Source organism: Linepithema humile, chromosome 1 (genome assembly GCF_040581485.1).
Source record: "Linepithema humile isolate Giens D197 chromosome 1, Lhum_UNIL_v1.0, whole genome shotgun sequence".
NCBI lineage: Eukaryota > Metazoa > Arthropoda > Insecta > Hymenoptera > Formicidae > Linepithema > Linepithema humile.
The window spans coordinates 20,687,850-20,706,062 of record NC_090128.1 but is presented as its reverse complement, the minus strand read 5'-3'; the positions used below and the strand labels follow the sequence as shown (position 1 = coordinate 20,706,062).

The 18,213-nt window shown below is 43.9% G+C and overlaps 1 protein-coding gene across 2 annotated transcripts; it reads left to right on the top strand.

Moving 5' to 3' along the window:
• The first annotated feature begins 229 nt into the window (after positions 1-229).
• LOC105670017 (PHD finger protein rhinoceros) lies at positions 230-18,213 on the top strand. Of its 2 annotated transcripts, none has more exons than XM_012363298.2 (11): positions 230-933; positions 2,339-2,388; positions 2,472-2,986; positions 3,096-3,252; positions 3,747-3,899; positions 4,031-4,318; positions 4,501-4,674; positions 4,765-4,934; positions 5,418-5,541; positions 5,626-13,004; positions 15,604-18,213. In XM_012363298.2, exons 3-11 carry the CDS (start codon positions 2,529-2,531, stop codon positions 15,605-15,607), a joined length of 8,907 nt encoding a protein of 2,968 aa, XP_012218721.1. In that variant the 5' UTR covers positions 230-933; positions 2,339-2,388; positions 2,472-2,528; the 3' UTR covers positions 15,608-18,213. The 2 variants fall into 2 exon arrangements, with proteins under 2 accessions (XP_012218721.1, XP_067203591.1); XM_067347490.1 differs by having other exon boundaries at positions 13,509-18,213.

Sequence of the window (18,213 nt, the reverse complement as noted above, 5' to 3'; positions counted from 1 at the left end):
TTGCATCCAATATACAACGTTCCAATAGCCAATGAGAAAGCATATTTTCAAGGGACTTTAGCTAACACTTCCGTTCTTGCAGAATAACTTTTCTTATTGGACAGTGATTATCGGGCGAAATAATAAATGCAACGCGTTTCTTTGTATTCTTGCAACGTGTGGCTATAGACCGGATGGGAGCGTGCATCGGCCAGCTTCCAATCTCACATCGTTGCGTAATTCATGACTGTGCGACATCGCGAGATCTCGCTGGGTCGGTCACGTGACATCGTACTTCCACAGTTATTTTTTCAGGCATGATGGCGCCAAACGCCAGTATTCACTTTTATGTAAATATATTATTGATTTGGTGCGTACCGCGATCAAGCACGAGCGTTCGCCGTATCGCGGCCGGCCGTCGAAAGTAGCCCCGTCGCGGGTTAGCGCGCGAACCGCCGGCGGAGTGAGTAACGGACTGGCTTGCGCCGCCCGCCTGGAATCGCTAATGAGGACATGTTGGTTAGGCTGCCGTGACAGAGAGAGAGAGGACGAGGCCGTTACGCACTTACAGGCGACAGCCCGTCGGCGTGTTCGCGGCGGCTCGGGAGCACGCACGGCGACCGCCGGCGGCCCCGCGGCCGGTTTCACGCCCGCTCGCGATCACGTGCCGCCTCGCGCGCGGAAATATATCCGGCTAATAGATCAATAATAAGGTATTTAATGGTATTCCCGAGTGTGTGTGTGTGTGCGGGGGAGACTTGTGGTGGAGACGACGCTGCTGCCATCTGTATTGTCAATGTTGTCGGCCAGCAGCAGGAGCACCAGCACCAGCAGCAGCGTAATGGAGCCGTGAGCATTCTCGTAGCCGTACGCAATTGCATCACTGTGCCGACCTGTGGTCTACCCCGTGTATACAATGAGATTTAACGCCGCCCACGACCATCGACACGCGCAGTGAGTGTGATGTTGTGGCCCCGCTGTCGCGCGTTGAGGCGGCGATCCGTGAGTGCGCTATCACGGCCGCCCCGCATTCTCTCCGCATCAATGTTTACATGAATCGCTCGCGGACGGCGGCGAGACCGTCGCGATTGTCGTCTGGGCTACCGTGCCGCGTCGCCGTGCAGCAACGCATCCGTACCACGGAACGCCGCGCGAGTCCACGGGCCTTCGCCCCGCGGCTACCAGGATCGCGGCGACACGCGCGTACGGCCGCGGAGCTGCGTTTTTTATAACCTCTTTATCTTCCTTTTCTCGCGGAGAGGAACGGCGTGCGGAGGATCGCGCGCAGCCAGCCACCGCGGGAACGCACAACGTGCGTCGATATGTTGCCGCGCGCGAACGGCTGTCACTCGCGTGCTTGCATCTCAATTAACGGTGACGATGTGCTACGCAGTGTCGCGTACATTGGAAAATGTCTTCGTGTACCGGGTGTCGGGCCGATGTTCCCGTTCAGTGTGCTGGCTGTGTGCAATTTCTATTCCATTTTCTACTCTTTTGCATTGCCAAAATGTTATTGACCTTAACCTTTTATGCAGAAATCGCGTAGTGTGAATGTTTCCTCTCCCCACCCCGCCCCCTCTCCAGCGATTGCTGTTTTGTAGTAAACTGTGTAGTAAACTTTCAATATTTAAGGGTAAATGCAACATATATAAGTCACATTTATATTTACTTTTCGAGCTAATCTTGAAGAAACTATAATTATTTTTTTTCTCTAGGCTATTGCACATTTATAAATTTATGTAACTTTTTAACTTTTCTCTTAAATAATGTATATTTCTTTTGTTATTTAATTACTTTAGCACTCTTGTATGTAGTTTTTTCTTTCTATTTGAAATATTAGTCCTTTTTTCTTTCTATTTGTGATATTAGTTCTGTTGCATTGATATTATAGCCTATGGAGTGTCACGAATCAAAATATAATGGTTAGAAATTTCTGAAATGTTAATAATCATGATTTATAGTGAAAATATAAAAGATAATTTTTCAGCAAAGCTAATGAACAGTATTTTGTTTTAAATTTACTTGAATTGTTTACATGAGATGAAAGTAAATTCTTCATGTGACATAAAGCATAAATACATGAAACAAAAACAGTGTAATAAATACATGAAACAAAAACAGTGTAAAGCTAAATTATATATAAAATTAAGTTGTATCTTATTTTAGATATTATGAGATGGACTGATTTAATATTTCAAAACTATCAACATAATTAAAAAAAAAAATTTTGAAGAATTATCTTATTTAAATATTTTGCTATCTGACGTACAAATCAAATTATTTACATTGTCGTATAATTTCTTTATTAATATGTAAAATACTTTGAAATTATGCAACAAGCTCTTATTTCATGTTTCAGCTCTGAAGAAAATCTGCTTTCCAGATAATAAATATATGGATAACTATGTAGTAAGTTCATTTTTGTTCGTAATGTTTTTTAAAACATAATTTGCAGAGGAAAGGAATGCTAAAGAAGTATGCAATTCTTTCAGGGTGCACACAGCTCACCTGCATGTGCCACGTATCACTAGCTTATTTGGCATAGTAGAATGGCACAACGAGGCAAGAGGCATAGAAACGACAATGATCTGGCGTCTTGTCCGGGCGCTGTTAAGAGGCGCAAATGTAGATTGGGCCCAGCTGCCGCTGGTTCATCGGCATTGGCAGCGACCCTGGGGCCCTCAGAAGAGGAAGAAACGATGGCGTCATCCAGCCAAGGGGGGGTATCCTGGACCGCCCGACCCGTCAGTGATATCAAGATCCCCAGCATATACAATCGGTCGTCTGCGGAGGCTCCAGCGGAGTTATTTCGTAAAGACCTGATCAGCGCTATGAAATTGCCGGACAGTGAACCATTAAGTCCAAACGAATATTGGGTTATAACTGATCAGTGGAAACAGGAGTGGGAAAGAGGTGTTCAAGTACCCGTTAATCCAGATTCTCTTCCTGAACCGATGGTTACTGTTACGCAGACGTCTCCTTTGAAGATGCAAACTGATTTCAAATTGTGAGTGCATAAATGCGTATTGTTTTATGTTGTGTATTTGAAATATTGATCGCTGAAATCACTGAAGTGCAACGCAATGTTTGTAACGCATTTGTCTTGCATTTTTCAGGCCTAAAAAGTTTGTAAGAATATCTCGCGATGATTATTTTAACACGGAAGATCATCATTTAAGTACTACTCCGTCAAGAGCAGAGAAAGCCTGTGCTTACGACCTTGATGATACCGACATTGCCTGGTTGGACATATTCAATGGCGAACGAGCACAGGTATAACAACTTATTCACTGCTTATTTTTGAATATGAATCAAATCAGAAATATCAATATAATTTCTTTAAAATTAATCTTTTTAAAAAATAAATTTTTTATTTGTGCGTAAAAATTCATATAAATACTCTGTTTAAATAATTTAAAAATAATATATTTTTAAGTTAAAAGTAGAGTTTCTTAATGTGTTAAATGATTATTTGTATTTTTTATTGCATTTTATTGTGAAAAGTGAAAATTTTAATGTGTCTATTAAAAATATTTAATAGACTTGAGTGGTTTTGCTACTAAAAAGAGAAAAATAATGAATTGACAAAAACACAATCACAATTATTTCTCATTTTCATAATCTTTTTATATTATTTTTAATAATGTAATAATTTGATATTAAAATTCTTATCGATGACATAAATATTTACATATAACATTCTGTGTACTATGCATATTTAAATATGTATAAACTAATTAATGTCATTTTGTGTGAAAATTATCCAGGCTGGACAGCTGCCGGTTACGGAATCACAGTTGGAACGTGTCATGGAAGAGTTGGAGGTGCGATGTTGGGAGAGGATACAAACAATCGTGAAGAATGAGGAGGGCCTCGGGATTGAGTACGATGAAAATGTTATTTGTGATGTATGCAGATCGGTGAGTAATGTTTTCATTTACATATTATTAGGATTAATAAATAATCTGTTGTGCATTGCTTATGCACATATGACATTAGTATACACTTTAATTTGAATTGAATTTTATAACATAAAAATTTTTTATAACAGCCGGATTCTGAGGAGGGTAACGAGATGGTATTTTGTGATTGTTGCAATATATGTGTACATCAAGCTTGTTACGGCATTACTTCGATACCCGACGGCTCTTGGTTATGTAGAACTTGTTCGTTAAGTCAAAGACCCGACTGTGTATTATGCCCTAATAAGGGTGGTGCAATGAAGTGCACACGGAGCGGTCAGAAGTGGGCTCATGTCTCGTGTGCACTTTGGATTCCCGAAGTTAGCATTGGTTGTGTAGAGAGAATGGAGCCAATTACAAAAATTTCCAGTATTCCGGTAAATAATAGTGTTACAATTGTGTTATTTGATCAATATTTAAATTCAGATCTTTACTTACAAGAAATTTATGAATTGTATTCAACATTATGTGTATTTTAAATACTTTAAATTTATTTGGAATTATTCTTTATTATGATTGTCTTGAATATCATTTAATCGAGTATAATAATGAATTACAGCAAAGCCGATGGGCCCTAATTTGCGTTTTATGCCGTGAACGTGTGGGTGCTTGCATTCAGTGCAGTATAAAAACATGTAAAACTGCGTATCACGTTACATGTGCTTTTAAATATGGGCTTGAAATGAAGGCAATTATCGAGGACGAAATGGCAGACGACGGCGTGAAATTGAGGGTATATATTTTTTACATGATTCAAATTTATCGAAATTATCACATATAATTGAGAGAGCAGCAAGTCAACCAGATAATTTCATGTTTCTAGTCGTATTGTCAAAAGCACAGTAGAACAAACACAAAAGATAAAGTCGGTGTTGGAGGTAGCGTAGGAAGCGGTGGTGGAAAAGGAGCATCGGACTCCGAGGATGGTGAATCCAGACGGCGTAAACGGAAAGACATGACTTCTGAAGAAAAAAATCAAGCACGCGCAGCTAAGTATGTGGCACAGTTAATTGTTTTCGGAACTGAATGGTTCATATATAAATTATTTGGAATATTTTATGTTAAATAAGCATGCGACTACAATTTTTAAACACACTAATATTAGAGTGTCTAAAAAAATCACATGCTTATTTAAATAAAATATTCAAAGAACATTGAAAATTATATTTGAACCATCATTCTTTAAAGAGTTGATGTGGCACAATATTGTAGTATATTTACTGTGCGATATAAAACTATAAAAAATTACTGTTGAAGGTATATTGACTATAATATTAAAGATTTAACGTATATTTATAAAACATATAAAAAAATTTTATATTTAAGCTATATAAAAATAGATATTTTTATAATAGAAACGTTCACTTTTATATTAAAAAAACTATATATCTTATGATTTACAAAAAAATTTTGCGAAGAGATAATCTCTTTTAAAATCACGAAAAATGAGTGTGATATATGTTGTTTCCTTATTAGGTTGCAGGAAATCGAAGCGGAATTTGATAAACATGTAAACATAAAGGACATTGCTTCCCAGCAATTGGATATAGATCCCGACAGTATCGTTTATATTTATAACTATTGGAAATTGAAGAGAAGAGTAAGTCATCGATGATATATAAATTTGCGGATTCAAAAATATTGTATCCGATGTGATTTGTGTGTAACTTGTGTTATATTTTAGGCCGGTCATAACAAACCACTGTTAGCACCTCGTTGCGGCGAATTATCGAGCGCAGGTGCGCGCGCTCAGGGTCAAGCGGCGGACGTCGAAAAAATGCGTACTTTTGTTCAATTGCGCCAGGACTTGGAGCGTGTTCGAAATTTATGCTACATGGTGGGCCGCCGCGAGAAACTCTGCCGCAGTTTCCTGAGACTGCGCGAGCAGACCTTTCACAAGCAGGCAATGGTGATATCAGGTCCATCACTACCGCCGACGGTGACTGCCGCCGTCATCGAGGCCAATCATGGGCCTTCAATATACGATCGTTTGTATTCTCATCCCGATGCCGAGGATCACACACTTGATTTCGAAACAATACTCGCTCGAATCGCGGGCATCGAGTCGCCTACACCAGCGTCGAGCGACGAGAAGAAAGTACAGCCGGACTTCAATGGCGCGTCCAGTAAGAAGCTCTACTTCAACGGTTCTGTCAGGCGGAAGAGCTTGTACGGTAGTGATGATCTATCGTCGAGTAGCAGCGAAACGGATGCGACAAAACCGGTGAACAAGGCGGCCGGCAAATTCACAAACAAGTCTAAGAGTTTGAAGGTCGGCAGTATAGAATCGAGCACGGAAGACGACGGAAACACGATGTCGAAGAGCAAGACTCCCGCTAGGCGGAAATCGAAGAAAGCCAGCGCGTCGGATAGGTCAAGTCGAACCAAACTGCACGATAGCAGCGAGAGCGACAAGTTTGATACCGTGAACAGCGGATCGCGCAATCTGAGACGTTTGGAGATCGGCAGTACAGGTAGCGAAAGCGACGAATTGCTGCCATTGAGCACGAACGCCAGTTCTCGCCTCGGACCATCTGTAGGATCTGCCATATACTCGGATACCGATTCAGAGTCGCAGGAGCATCATTCCCACTCTGCTATACTTATCACGAAAGCCGCGGTGAAAGAATTCTCCGCGGCGGACATATCGAAGAACACTCAGAAGAACTTTACGTGTAAGGATGCCACGAGGCAGGATTATCAGGACGAGTCAACGAAGAACAAAGAAAACGTGAAGAGCGGTAAGAAGAAGGAGTACATACCATCCGCTTTAATAGTTCCGCAGCGACAGGCGGCGAAGAAGGCGTCGGAGATCATGCAACGGACGCAAGGTAAGAAAGAGAACACTGCAAACGAGCCCGTGGAGTTTGTGAAGTCGCCCGGGGAACCTCTGAAACCGACTAAGGAGAAGTCGAGTAAGAAACAGCGTGACAGCAAAGGGCCCAAGGACGTCAAGAATAACGACGTTTACGACTTTGATAAGGACTTTGGCGATGGCGCGGAGATTCTCGCTTACGTGCCGCAACGGCAGGCCGCGAAGAAAGCTGCGGAACACATCAAGAGCGGCATGGGTACAAAGGCCGCTCCATCGGATCTAGAAACCACGGACGTGAAAGTGAAGAAGGAGTTGCCGGACAGCGGTAAGAAAAAGGAGATTAAGAAAGAGGATTCACCGAAGAAGGAAGAACTGCCGGCGAGGAAGGAGGAATCGTCGAGGGAGCGACGGGGAAAGAAACAGGTGCTCGAAAGCGGTAAGAGCGCATCGTCGCCGTTGATGAGTAATAGCGACAGCAGCAGCAGCAGCAGCAGTAGCAGCTCCTCGGAGAGCAGCAGCGATTCCGACGTGGCTAAGAGCCCGACGCAGAAGATGTCAAGCGCCGTGAAGGAGCCGACTTCCTCCTCGACCATCACCCCGAGTACTACGAGCAACACGTCCTCCGAAAGCGACACCGGCAATCAGGTGAAGAACAGAGCCGCGACTAAACGGCAGACGGTGAACAGAGTTGCGAACGAGACGATCGATTCTGAGAAGAAGACTCTCGCGGGGCGGAAACTCAAAAAGCTGCCCGATAAGAAGCTTAAAACTTCCGACGGGCGGCATGGACCCGAGTTTCAGCCGCCGCCTACTGAGAGAGAAGAATCAGGTAGAACCGCAATATCCAAGGAGCCACAGCAACAACCACAACAGCCCCAACAGCAACAGCAGTCAGCCGGCAAGAAGACCGAACAGAGAGACCTATCCAAGAAGTCGGCATCCCTGCAATCACAGCAGTCTGACCAAAGTGTGCTCGGTGGGTCTCGAGATAATGATGGGCTACGAGGTGTTTCTGGGGCCAAGTCTACCAAGAAATCCGGTCAACCTGTTAAGCAGACACAGCAACAGTCTACTTCCAGAGGCAAGGAGGACGGCGGCGGAGCGGCAGCATCCAGAGCGAGGTCGGAAACTCGCAAACGAAAATCAATCAGTGAGGTTACCGCGAAGGACGAGAAGGGTAACAAGGAAACGACATCGATCAAGAAAATGGAGAAGAAACTAACGGAGAAGGCGAACAAGGAAGCTGAGAAAGACAGCAAACACGACACGACTAGCGGTAAGAATATTCCGGAACCCGCGGAATCCCCGAAAGCGACTGAGAACACTCCCAAGATGGACGACAAGAGAGTAAAGAAGACGAGTAATAAGAATGCGATTAACACGTTGGAAGAGGAGATGAAGCAGCGACGGGCGGAACGGGACAGCGCGAAGAAATCTTCGAGAGGGCTGGACAAGCTTCTCGAGAAGCGCGAGCATCTCGACAAACTGTCGAGAAACAGAACTGCCGCTCAAGAGATCAAGATGGAGAGATCCGCCTTCAACGAGGAGAGCAAGAACAAGATCGCGACAGCGGAAAAGTCCGTCGCGAAGGAGACTATCAAGAGCGAAGACGTGAAAAATCACATGAGCGACGAAGTCGCGGTGTTGGACAGCGCGAAGCTGGAAAAGGAAGACTCGAAAAAGGATGTCGTCGAGATTACAAAGGAAAAGCCGGCGGATAGAAGGAAGAAGGCGGAACAGAAACACGAGAGCGAGACGCAGGCTGAGATTGAGATTCAAGAGAACGTCGCCAAACAACCTAGCGACAACGTTTCCAAGTCGGTATCCGATAAAGTTACGGCCGCGCTTATCGATGTCTCGGCGCTCGAGAAAGAATGTCAGCAGAAGAGGAGAAAATCCGTCAATCGTTGCATCTTCTCGCCGCAGCACGGCAGCAAAGATCCTAGCGTGTCGGAGCTGTTCGACTTCGATCAGGACATACTGACCGACGACATGGTGAACGACGACGGCTTTAGCATACCGCGCGACGAAGAGCGAGGCACGGCGCCGCTCTCGTTCTCTTTCAACAACGAGCTCTGGTTCAAAGAGGACTCGAAGGAGGACAGCGCGCGCGAAACGCTGCATTTGGTGGAGAAGCTGCGCATGGAGCTATCGAAGAAATCGAATTCTAGTCAGTTCGAGTTGGAATCTGTTCCGGCGGAAGAAGAGATTCCGAAGAAAGAAGAGCAGCCTCTTCATCCGACTGAGAAACCAGCGGAGCAGCAACCGTTGCTCCAAGAGAAGGTGGATGTGTTGGAGCAACAGCAACAACAGCCGGTGGTGCAGCCGGTTGAAATGAAGAACAACAGCCGTCCCGAACCCGTACAGTTATCCGAGGATCTCACCTGCAAGAATCACATGGAGGACAAGAGAAAGTCCTGCTATTCGAGCAACAGCGAACAACATTACGTATACGGGAACGAGGAGCGCGAGACGGCCAAAGTGACGGTGGTGGAGCGCGCGAAGCTCGACAGAGCCGAGGCGGACGAGAGATGGGTGCCGCCGAGCATGGAGAACTTCAATCCAAACGACGTGCAACACCTGAATACGCTGATCGACAACCAGAATCACCGTTATGCCGCAGCGGCCGCGGCCGCGCATCAGTTCCCGAACGACATTGGCGCCGTGATACCAGACCCCGCAGCGAATCCCGACGCAGCTCTGGTCGCGCATTTGCAACTCAACATGAATATACAGGACCAGTATTTGCAGCAATTGCAGCAGACGCATCCGATGGAACGCGTGCAGCAGCACTTGGAGGCGCAACACGCCACGGCGCAGGATCCGTCGCGCGTGCAATCGCTGGCGATGATGGATCAGCAGGTGGCAGCAACCGCGGCCGGCACTGGAATACCCGCGCCGATAGTCGACGAGATCACGCCCATGGAAATGGTGAATCGCCACCTGATCGGCCTGCCGAACTCGGAGGACGACCAGGGCAGCGAGATGGACCGCGCCCTCGACAAGGAGGACGTCTCGTCGGATATCAGGCAAGATTACACGCAGAGCGGCTCACCTTACAACGAGCTGAACGGCCGGCCGGATACACGATGGGCCGAAAGTCAGGTCTTACCGTCGCGCCGATCCACATCGTCGTCTATTACGTCCGCATCTTCTGCGGAAGAACACGCAGCTATCCCACCTTACAAAAACGTGGCTCCGATTCCTTATCCGCCGTGCACGATGGACGCGACGCCTTATCACCCATATTCAGAAACCACTTACGCCGGAGCGGTGTCGCTGTTCCCGCCGCAGTCGTGCACCGCACCGCTGCCTTATCCGTCACCGTTCCCGTCGACCTTCGGCGCCGCATTTCCGGCGCCGCAGCCGCTGCTGCCGCATGTGCCGAAGCCGCTCGAGGACTCGCTCAATATGCAGGCGTCGCCGTGCACCGCCGCGTTCACCTCGTCGTCGCACAACATGGCGCTCACCGCAGCCATGGTATCGCCGACGAAGGTGACCACGCCGCCGCCGGCGCCCGCACCGCCGGCACCGGTTGCGCCGCCGCAGCAACAACAGCAGCAGCAACAGCAGCAGCAACAGCAGCAGCAGCAGCAGCAGTCACAGTCGCAACAATCGACACCGACGCAACCGCCGGCCTCAGAGCCGCCGTCAGCACCGGCGCACGCAGCGTCTTTGCTTCCGCAGCAGGTTAACTTGCCCGCCGTAACGCCGTCCTTCCTAAATACCGTCGCGGAGACGCAAGTCAGCAGCGAGACAGTCGTGGACAACGTGGCGGAGGTACTTAGCGTTGACAACAAGAGCGCGCCGTCCGGCAAAAAATCACCATCCAAGCCGACGAGAACATCCGCCAGGGTGACATCGCTGCAGGGCAAGTCGCCGGGAAAATCACCTCGCCAGGAGACCACCAAGACCGCGCCGAGTGCTCGTGGCCGTGGAAGAAACGCCAAGAGTTCCCACCAGCACTCCAGTTACAGAAGTCGCGGTCGCGGTCGAGGACGAGGACGCGGCAGGAATAGTCAGAACGCATCGATCGCGATGCTGTCGAACGCGCTGCACAATGACGACTCGATTCAAAACAAGCTGGTCGGCACTGTGTACGATTTTGATTCGGATGAGGACTCAACGAACGAGACCAACATCGCAGATCTGCGAACGATGCGCGAGCGCAAGAAATCCACCGACGTGAACGAGAAGAATCGCAGCGAGCCACTCGGCGGCATGGCGAATGACGGCGGCATCCAATCTCACCTATCTAGTCCCACGCTGCACGCCACGAAGAAATACGCCGACGATAAGAAGCTCTCGTCGCCGGCGGCGCATCACGATCACCAGGCCGCCCTGGCCAAGTCCGAGACGAGCGCTGGCCATCAGGCGTTCACCGACAACACGGTGATGCCGCTGCTGCCGGGTCCCGTGGATATGCGAACGTACAACTCGACGGTGGATCAGCCGAGTTCGTCGGTCCACGGTCAATCCTACGGCAATCATTTGCTGGGCACCTTCACGGGCGTGTCCGCCGACCCGAACTTGCCGGACATGGACGATTTGGACAACGATCTGGAGAACAATCTGCTGCACGGCAACTGCTGTGTGCTGAAGAAGGTCGCCGGTAAGCAGCAGCAGCTCGCGAGCGGCGGTTTTGAGGAGCCGTGCTCGAAACCGGACTTCGGCAACCCGTCAGCGATGGACCCGTCGTCCGCACCCAGCTTCGACACGAACAAAGTTTCTCTAACCGACTCGAGGAATCAGCTGAAAGTTAAAATCAAAGGCCCGTTCTTGGACGCGAACTATGTGCCGGCTTCGTCGGTGCCACCGTTAGCACAGCAAGCGCCGGTGATCATTACACCGACCGCCACCAACGCGTCCGTTGCCACAGGCACGTCGAATCTCCGTCGCATGCGTAAGAAGGAATTGTTGCATCAGTATTGCTCGCAGAACACAAAAGATCCTACGTGCGGCAACGTTGCTTCCGCGCCTATTATCATCCCGCCCATCAATCCGAGTCGCACGGTCATCACCATTCCCAAGGCCGTGGCGTCGATGACGAGTATACCAACCCGCGAAGACTACAAGGCGGTCGTGGACGCGAACATGGAGAAGAAACGGCGGAAGGAACGCGGCAATAGCGGCGGCGGCAGCGGCGGATTCCTCGATGTTATAGCCGGTGAAGAGGAAAGTTCCGACAGGAAACGCGGTCTTATGGTGGGAGCAGTCAGTGATCGTCGAAGAGGTAGGCAAACGAGACCGACCGCCACCACGGTGGCGAACAGCACCGGACCGCCGAAGCTGAAAATCAAGATCGGCAATAGTATAATCGGCGGCCAGGAGATGGGCAACGCGCAAGACGATCGCAGCAGAATAAGACCGCCGAAGAAACGGCTGAGCAGCATCCCGAGCACACCCAGCATGGAGGAGCTCCGTCGCGAGAGCATGAAGTTCCGCAAGATGATCATGGCGGGCTTCGAGAACGACGAGAAGACGAAGAGCAAGCGCGACAAGAACGGCAAGCGGAAGAAGCGGCAGTCGAGTAAGAAGGAGGCGCGAGTGCAGATTCTGGAGGGCGGCGCCGCGCCTCCGAAACTGATTATTCGACTGGGTAAGCCGGGCGCCAACTCCTCGACGACGAGCGACGCGCCGTGCGACGCGCCGGCGGCGGTCGTCGTCGCCACCGGGGACGAGGATGACAATCAGCAACAGGCGTCGTCGGACAACAAGGACAGCCGAGTAGGTCCACCGCCGCCCGAGCCCGCCAAGGAGGAGGCCGGGGTCTACTCGATGCAAGGCGGCGTCGACGAGAAGCAGCCGACGGATCCGAACGCCGGCGCCACCGCCCTGAGGAACGTCCGCTCGGCGAAGGTCACGCCGATCCGGTTAAAACTGACGCGCTGCCAGGAGGGCTACGAACTAAAGGATCCAGTGGTAGCGAGTAGCGCGAGTGTGGACGATGGTGGTAGTGGTAGTGCGACGACGACGACGACGATGGTGAACTCGGTAGCGTCGTTGCCGATCGGCAGCGCCGAGCAACAAGAGACGACGACGACGGCGACGGCGACGGAACGCTTACCGGTCGTTGACGCCAACGTCGTCGCCACCGCCAGCGACGCGAGGCCCGAGCAAGAGGAGCGGCCGCCGAGCACGGAGAAGCAATCTTCCAAAGAGGACGATATTCCATTGCTGCCTCAGTCCGCGAATCACAGCTCGTCGGGGTGTCCGCCCGCACCGCTCCCGCAAGGATGCCAAGTTAGGTGATAATTAATGATAATTGTATAATACAGTAATTTAGTGTCTTCTTTTTTTTTTCTTAGACGATTCTATGTACGCGTGTGTATTACGTATGCATATATGATTCGGACGATGCCTATCACGTATGTATATGTAAAATACGTTCGTCTACACACAAGCACACAGACACACGTACAGGTGTATATTGTTCAATGTTGAGACAGTGACTCATTAGAAACGTTGTAAGAGTGTAACATAAATTATTGATTATTGTAAATGATCTGAGGGTGAAGTGAAATTTCACAAAGTGCCCAAAATTTACCGTAAATGCTAAAAAACACGTGCATTTTTTCGGGTGTATCTGCGGTTCTTGTTAAGGTGTCTTCTCGTTACGCGTTTTCTTGTTGTGCAGTCGAAAATTCATTATGTAGCCACTTTTTTTCATAATGCAAATTGTTTTACCACTCAATCTCGGATAGAGCAAACATAACAGCGTGATATTAATCATTTCTTTTCTCTTTTCGCAGACGTCATAAGTTCTCTCCCAAAGATCCTGAGAAGCTAGTTGATCAACTCTGATAACTTAACATAATTTCAATCTATTACTTTGTTCATTATTTGGTTCTATTTGTTATGCATCATTTTCAATCTCTATCGCAAAAAGCATAGCTCGAAATTAAGAACTATTTATGAGATCTCAAACTTTGGAAGTTAAAAATTTTAATTTTTCTTTGAGCAAAAATTTAATTTTTTAATAAGAAGCTTAAAAATAATATCAGATCGAACATAGTAGTAGATTCAAAAATTTTTTTATTTTTTACATCGAGACATTTAAAGTTCTTGATATTGGAATTTTTAGCATAAATCCTTCAAACCAATACAAATTTTAAGTGTTGTATTTCACAAGAAAGAAGTGTAGAAATTGTAAAAATGTTTTTATTTTTATACGTCACATGTGTTTTTTGTGAATAAGTTCTCAGAGTAAACGCAATGTGTTTTTGAAATTTCCATCATTTACAAGAGTATCGTCCCTCAATTTTTCTTTCCGACAGAAAAATTTCAAATATTATAAATTTTTTTATAATATTTTTTTTTTATTTTATTACATATTATTCAATATATTTTTTTGAATTTTATAAAATATTTTTATTCCAATTTTTTTGTTGCAAGTCTTTTGTGTCGGAGAGCTGAGAGATGAATTTGATGCAAAAAGGTTGTAGTTTGAAAATTAGAATAGAAAGAATTTTATAAGTTTATTTGAAAAAAAATTTAATAGATAAATAATACATTTATTATTAAATTTTATTATGTATCATTTATCATTAAATTTTTTGCATACCATTTATCATATTTTAAGTATATGTCAGAAAAGTGAATAGTAATATTTCTATGATAAAATTGCAAATTTTTAACATAGGAAATTTGGAAACTTGTAATTTTTCGACTTATCTGTTTTTTTAATAACAATTTAAACATAGAGGGATGATGTTCTTGCGATATTTATATCAATTTCTTATTGTAGAAACAGTTTCTTGCCCAGACAGATTTCCTATCGAGTATCAATCGACGTGTGACGCTCAAAGATTTTTCTCATGCTCGTCGATGCGACTTCGCATTATGTTGCTTAACGAGCACAGAAGCTCCAAAGCAGTGCAACGTATTAGCTCATGATGTCCTGATGAGAAGGAGACCCGTGTTCGAACGCAACGATTGACACCTTAGCGAGACACCGCTTGCGTCGTAAAATTACCTTGTACAAAAAGCATATTTCTCAAATCACCGCCTAGGTCGTGATTTTTAAATGCTAGTTATAATGAATTTTAATAAATCACAACATTATAGGGTATACAACATTACGGCGGCTTATCGATTTATATCGTGACAAGAAGATCGTACCAGCCAGGTGCGAGACGTAAAATGAAAAAGGGGATATATGCATTCTTTTTTTTTTTATTTTCAAAACGATTCTTTGACATACGAGCATATCTCTTCGCGTGGTTCACGCTCGAAAAGAAAAGAAGGAAAAGAAAAAAAAAGAAACAGAAACACCAACACGCACCTTTTCATGTTTGACAATTGAAACCTGCAGAGTACTATGATATATCGTTGCTCTTAAAAATCACGTTTATATCTTTTGTTTTTTCTTTCTTCCTCTTTTTGTTTTCGCTTCACGTCGTGCAGTTTTGCACATACTATCGTAAATTTAAACACGAAGTTCGAAGATATTTTTTATTATATTTTTTTATACCTAAAATATTAAGTGCGCGTTTCTAGCGTGATTTGTTACATAGTTTTTTATAGTACCCAGCGCGTTTAATCGTCACGATTATCTATTTTATCCCTTTTCACGTTGTAGCTCTGCTGCGTGTAGTTATTTATGACGATCAATATAAGACGCTATTTATTCACCACGTATTCTCCTTCGTAAGTTACCCAAGAATGGGTTTTAGACGATTTTTCAGTTCTTCTCCCTCTCTCTTTTTCCCTCCTTCTGTTTATTATTATCAGCAAATACTATTTACAAGCGCACGCTACTATTACTATTATTACATATATATCTACATATATCTTCTTTTTTTTTTTTTTTTTGTATTAAGAAGTCGTTTTAATCTCGCCACGTAGGTAACGAGAGTTATGCGTATAAAATACTCATGGTTGATGAAGCGGCGTGCCATCTTTTGTACCGGTATGTGACCGAATTGACACGCGTCACGTGCACATTTGACAACACACAAGGTAAAGATATAAGATAAAGATATTTCGTTCTTTTTTGTTTTTCTTGTGCGAGGCTGAGGGGCGACGCACCTCATTATCATCCCCCTCATTATTTGAAAGAGAAAACTGGGTTGCACCAAGCCTGTGCTTAATCCTTTTTTCTATCCATCGCCACTTTTTTAGTATCAGCAACTTTAGATAATGTTACTAATTTTATAATACATTATAAAAAATTATTATATTATTATATATTATATTTATTATTATATTGCAAATATTTGAGAAAGAAGTAAGACGTGTTCAAAAATAAAAAAAAATTTTTTCATAAAGAACCAAATTATTTTTGCTCTATATGTTGATTAAAGATACAAAATATTATAATTATTTGAGTAAATTATCTAACATTATCTAAATTATCATTTAATTAGAAAATCTAAAGAGCTATAATATAACATATCGAGTTACATTTTACAAAATTATATTTTACATGAAAAGAATTGTACATATGAAAGACGTTCTAATTTTTTTAACACCTTTGAAATGTTTTCTATATTTTTATGTTATCATATCTCAAGTTGCTGGTACGTAAAGATATTGAGAAAAGGGGTTGAAACTAATAAGCAATCAGGGCATGTGACATCTGATCGAGGAAATTTAGCTGCGTCTAAATCTTCCATCGATCGCGTGCAATCGAGATGCATGTTTTGTAAAATGCGTGATAAGCGAGATTGTCGGGCAATATGTGTGATTGAGATTGTTTAAGTTTTCATCAGTCCAGTTCTGCGACGATGGGAGATTTTATCGATTGTGCTGATCCGTACGAAACGTGCAATTGTTACGACGTCCGTGAGAAGGTCCTTCGTCCCGGTCCTTGCACATCGTCGATTGTGGAGTGAAAAATTCTGGAGAATTGAGTACTAATATTGACTGTAGTAATGACGAAGAAAATGTTTTTATAACTAAAATCGAATAAAATTGAAGATGTTCAGACAATTAAAATCAAAATTGGCGATGAAAGGTATAGTAAAAATGAGATAACGAACAAAATTCACGAATAAATCGTATATTTATTTATATTTGTGTGCAAAGGAAAATTTGTATATTTAAAAAATTATTCTTTTTTCATTCCACAATTGTAACGCAACGCGCAGGATAAGAAGAAGCTGTACATACTCGTATAAGACACAGAAATCTGTAATTGGAAGCTTATATAACGGCTGTGTTATCGTACGGATCTTATCTTCCAAATGGTTTTAAGTTACTTTTTTGGACGAGCACATTAAAAAAAGTGGAGAAATAAAAGAATAACAGAAATGCAAGATTGTACTGAAGAACTTTCAATGGCTCTTCCAACGAAAATCATTGATCATCTTTACAAGCAAAGTAACACAGCATGGCTTATTATCGATCGACGAACTTTTAGAGCTTTCCCAAAGATAGAAATAAAGAAAAGTATGATACAGAAAAAAAATTGCATTTTTTTTAACAAAAATTTTACAGCTAAATTGTCTTTTAGGACGATCGTCACTTTGAGTGATTTTCTCAATTTCTGATTATATATTCAAATGTTACACAGACAACAAATGTTATATCAAACAAAATCTGTCGATTTGAGGATGGGCCAATGGAGATCCTTGTAATCAGATGTTAAATATCTTCCATGTACGTAGTATATACACACAAGAATGCATGCGTTAAAAACAAGGTAAAATTTTGCTGCGATCTTGCATTTCATGAAAGGAATAAGGAGAGAGAGTATAAATGCGAGAAAATGTATTGTATATGTGTGAGAGCGAGAAAGCGTGAGAGAGTTTAGCGATACCGTTTCGTCCCACTTTATTGTCATAACTCTTTATGTTTTTGTTATCCAGCGCAAAAATCAAATCAAACAAAGTATTGTTTAGCGTGTCGGCGATCTTTGCGCGTTCGCTGCCGCTGTAAAATTCTCATCGATCGCGGAAACGTATCTTTTCTCTGCGGTTCTTCGACACGTGTCGTGCTCACTCAACGAGCCGATAACGCGCGCAGAATTCGTTAAACATTTCGCGAACGAGAAAGGATTTTTCCAGATATACCTTCATACCTTACATACATACATTACATTGTACATTTTTTCAGTGATAAGCAGAGTTTTAAGAGCCTATATTGTACAGATATTAAAGAATAAATATTTGGTTAATTTTTAATCGTTTCTTACATGCATATATATATATTGAGATAACGATAGCTCTAATAACAAAAAATAATGATAAATTTAATATTATATATATATAAATATAAATATATATATATATAAATATATAAATATGAAATATATATATATATATAAATAAATATAAATATAGATAGTTTTATTATAATAAAAATGATTAATATGATATTTAGTTACTGTATATAGTGTAAGAAAGCTGGTCTTGTAAGATACGGATATATATTATAAGGTGTTTTAATGTGCACATAGTCGCGTCATTGTCAATAATCATATTATTACGGATTAATAATAATTACAGTTTTTTA

What these genes read in the sequence shown, in the direction of transcription:
- LOC105670017 (XM_067347490.1), top strand. Translation starts at nt 2,529, where the DNA reads ATGGCACAACGAGGCAAGAGGCATAGAAACGACAATGATCTGGCGTCT. An exon ending in ACGACGGCGTGAAATTGAGG is followed by an intron (nt 4,675 to 4,764) that starts GTATATATTTTT and finishes TCATGTTTCTAG; the next exon opens with TCGTATTGTCAAAAGCACAG. An exon ending in ATTGGAAATTGAAGAGAAGA is followed by an intron (nt 5,542 to 5,625) that starts GTAAGTCATCGA and finishes GTTATATTTTAG; the next exon opens with GCCGGTCATAACAAACCACT.